Source organism: Hippocampus comes, unplaced genomic scaffold (genome assembly GCF_001891065.2).
Source record: "Hippocampus comes isolate QL1 unplaced genomic scaffold, H_comes_QL1_v1.1 scaffold302, whole genome shotgun sequence".
NCBI classification, from domain to species: domain Eukaryota; kingdom Metazoa; phylum Chordata; class Actinopteri; order Syngnathiformes; family Syngnathidae; genus Hippocampus; species Hippocampus comes.
Genome location: NW_017806275.1, coordinates 336,287 through 338,324, shown reverse-complemented (window position 1 = coordinate 338,324; position 2,038 = coordinate 336,287). Strand labels below are relative to the sequence as shown.

The window sequence follows — 2,038 nt, the reverse complement described above, 5'->3', positions numbered from 1 at the left end:
CACTGGTGCGCCTCCGCCCCCCCCCCCCCGTCGGAGGGCCGCAGCCCGAAAAGGCAACGTGGGCCCCCCTTCCGCACTGCCTGTTAGTAAAAGGCCTTCGATCCCCACCGACACAAACTCGTTGTCGGGGCGGCGAACGCGACAGGGACAGGAGCCCCCGAGCTAGCGTGCCAGGTTGAGAAGTTCCGACTGGACATTGTCGGGTTGGCCTCCGCACAGAGTTTGGCGTCTGGTCGCAGTTGCGAACGTCTGATTTGGTCACAGAACGAAGCCAGTTGTTAGTGGGCATGACCGGTCATTGTTCTTACAAGTGATTGCCCATCGAAAGAATTGACTCCCTTCGACAAGACAACGCCGAGGGTTGAGCAAACTGAAAAAGGAGGAGGAGGATTTGGGAGGCGCGAGGATTCAACCCGACGCCAGACCGTTTTTTTATTCCCCCAAATAGCACAAGTTTACTCGTTGAGCGGGAGCTTTCCCTCATTCAAAAACAAATACATGAAGTGCTTGGTGTCGGGGAACAAATTCCACTCGTGTTTCATGGCGCGAGTGGCAACTCAGAGTTGGCCCGAGCCTTCCGATTTCCGTCCTCTTGCCCATCAAGGCTTTCCCTGCATTTTAGATGACAGGAATGCAGAAGTGGGTAACAGAGGGAGCGCAAAAAGCAAAGCTGAACATGGGAATTGCCACGTACGGTTATGACACCAACAACGCCAATACAAGGATCTGGGCCAAATACCAGGTACAACCCGAGACCGCAGAGCATTCAAAGCAATGAGACGGCACCACGGCAAACCGAGTCCATCTTTCAGGTCTGCGATGACAATTTGTTGCCTCCCACCACGGTTGAAATTGACAACAATCCGACCATCGGCGCCAAGGTACGTCAAATAATCAAGCAAAATTCTCGGGGCCTTCCTTCAGATGTGAACCGTTTTTTTTTTGCCTCCCCGTCCAGGCCCATCACATCGTGGATCGGAACTTTGGAGGAGCCTACGTGACTTCTCTGGAACTGGACGACTTCGATGGAGTCTGCAATGCGGGGAACTATCCTGTCTTCCGGCGTATCAAGGCCATAATCTCGAATTAGAAAGCGACGATCGCGCGCACGAGGGTGAAGGCGACTCTCCTGCCCTCTCGCAAATCCCCCTTCGCTTACTTGGGACGCGGGCCCCCGCTTGAGACTTGGCCGGTCTCAGCCCCCACGCTCGTCATCGCAATTCGACAAAATGTACAAAAACGCCAAAGAGCAACGCGCAGCGTTACAAAGAGACACACTGACCAAATTTGGGATGGACAGCAGACAAACACATGAAGATTGATTAAATAAAAAAGTCACCGAAACAAAAGGACCACTCGCAAAGATTCAGTTGCAGCAATGAGGACAAAATAAATGTTGTATGATCGGATAAACAATCTCTCAAATGTGAAGAACCGAAGAAACTCTCGGCAGCTTTAGCCGAGTCTTTCCAAAAAGTCTCGAAAAAATGGCAACGTTGTCCCAAAAGCAGGAAAAAAATGAATCATTCCAATTTGTACAAATCTGATTTTGCCCAGCACAGAATTGTTTGCTCTTTGACATTTTGCGATCAATCGAGGCTTTGTCAGCAGCCAGCGATGACACAAGACGTATCTGGTGTGCCTCTCTCTTTTCCTTGCTCAACCAAAAGCAATAAAATGTGTCAAGACACAACAAGGCGTGGATTGTTTTCTCTTGATGCTCGACAAAAACAAAGCCTTGGAAACTTTCGCTTCGCCGCTTGTGACGCGTCGCAACGAAAAAGAGATTGTCTTTTGACAGCGATGTCCCGAAGCGACACGTACGCTGCGCTGACAGCGTGGCAATATGATGACATCACAGAAATGGCCGCCTGGCGCGCTGCTGCGTTCGCGACACGGGTGTGACCTGGGACAAAAACAGCGCACCGGGGCGTCCATTCATGGCCTTCGTGCCCGCAGCACCGTAAAGCAAAACAAAAGCCAATTAAAGAAGAGGAATGGGGCCATGGGGGGGGGGGTGTCTTTGCGTGGCCCCTGC

At 51.7% G+C, this 2,038-nt stretch overlaps 1 protein-coding gene across 1 annotated transcript in view; it reads left to right on the top strand.

Moving 5' to 3' along the window:
• The window catches only part of LOC109507927 (acidic mammalian chitinase-like), a 4,654-nt gene extending 2,961 nt beyond the window's left edge, over positions 1-1,693 (top strand). Inside the window, exons 10-12 of the mRNA XM_019857669.1 lie at positions 623-742; positions 813-881; positions 959-1,693. Of these exons, the coding sequence (XP_019713228.1) occupies positions 623-742; positions 813-881; positions 959-1,090 (321 nt within the window). The 3' untranslated portion in view covers positions 1,091-1,693. The remainder of the gene's footprint in view (positions 1-622; positions 743-812; positions 882-958) is intronic.
• The last annotated feature ends 345 nt before the right edge of the window (positions 1,694-2,038 follow it).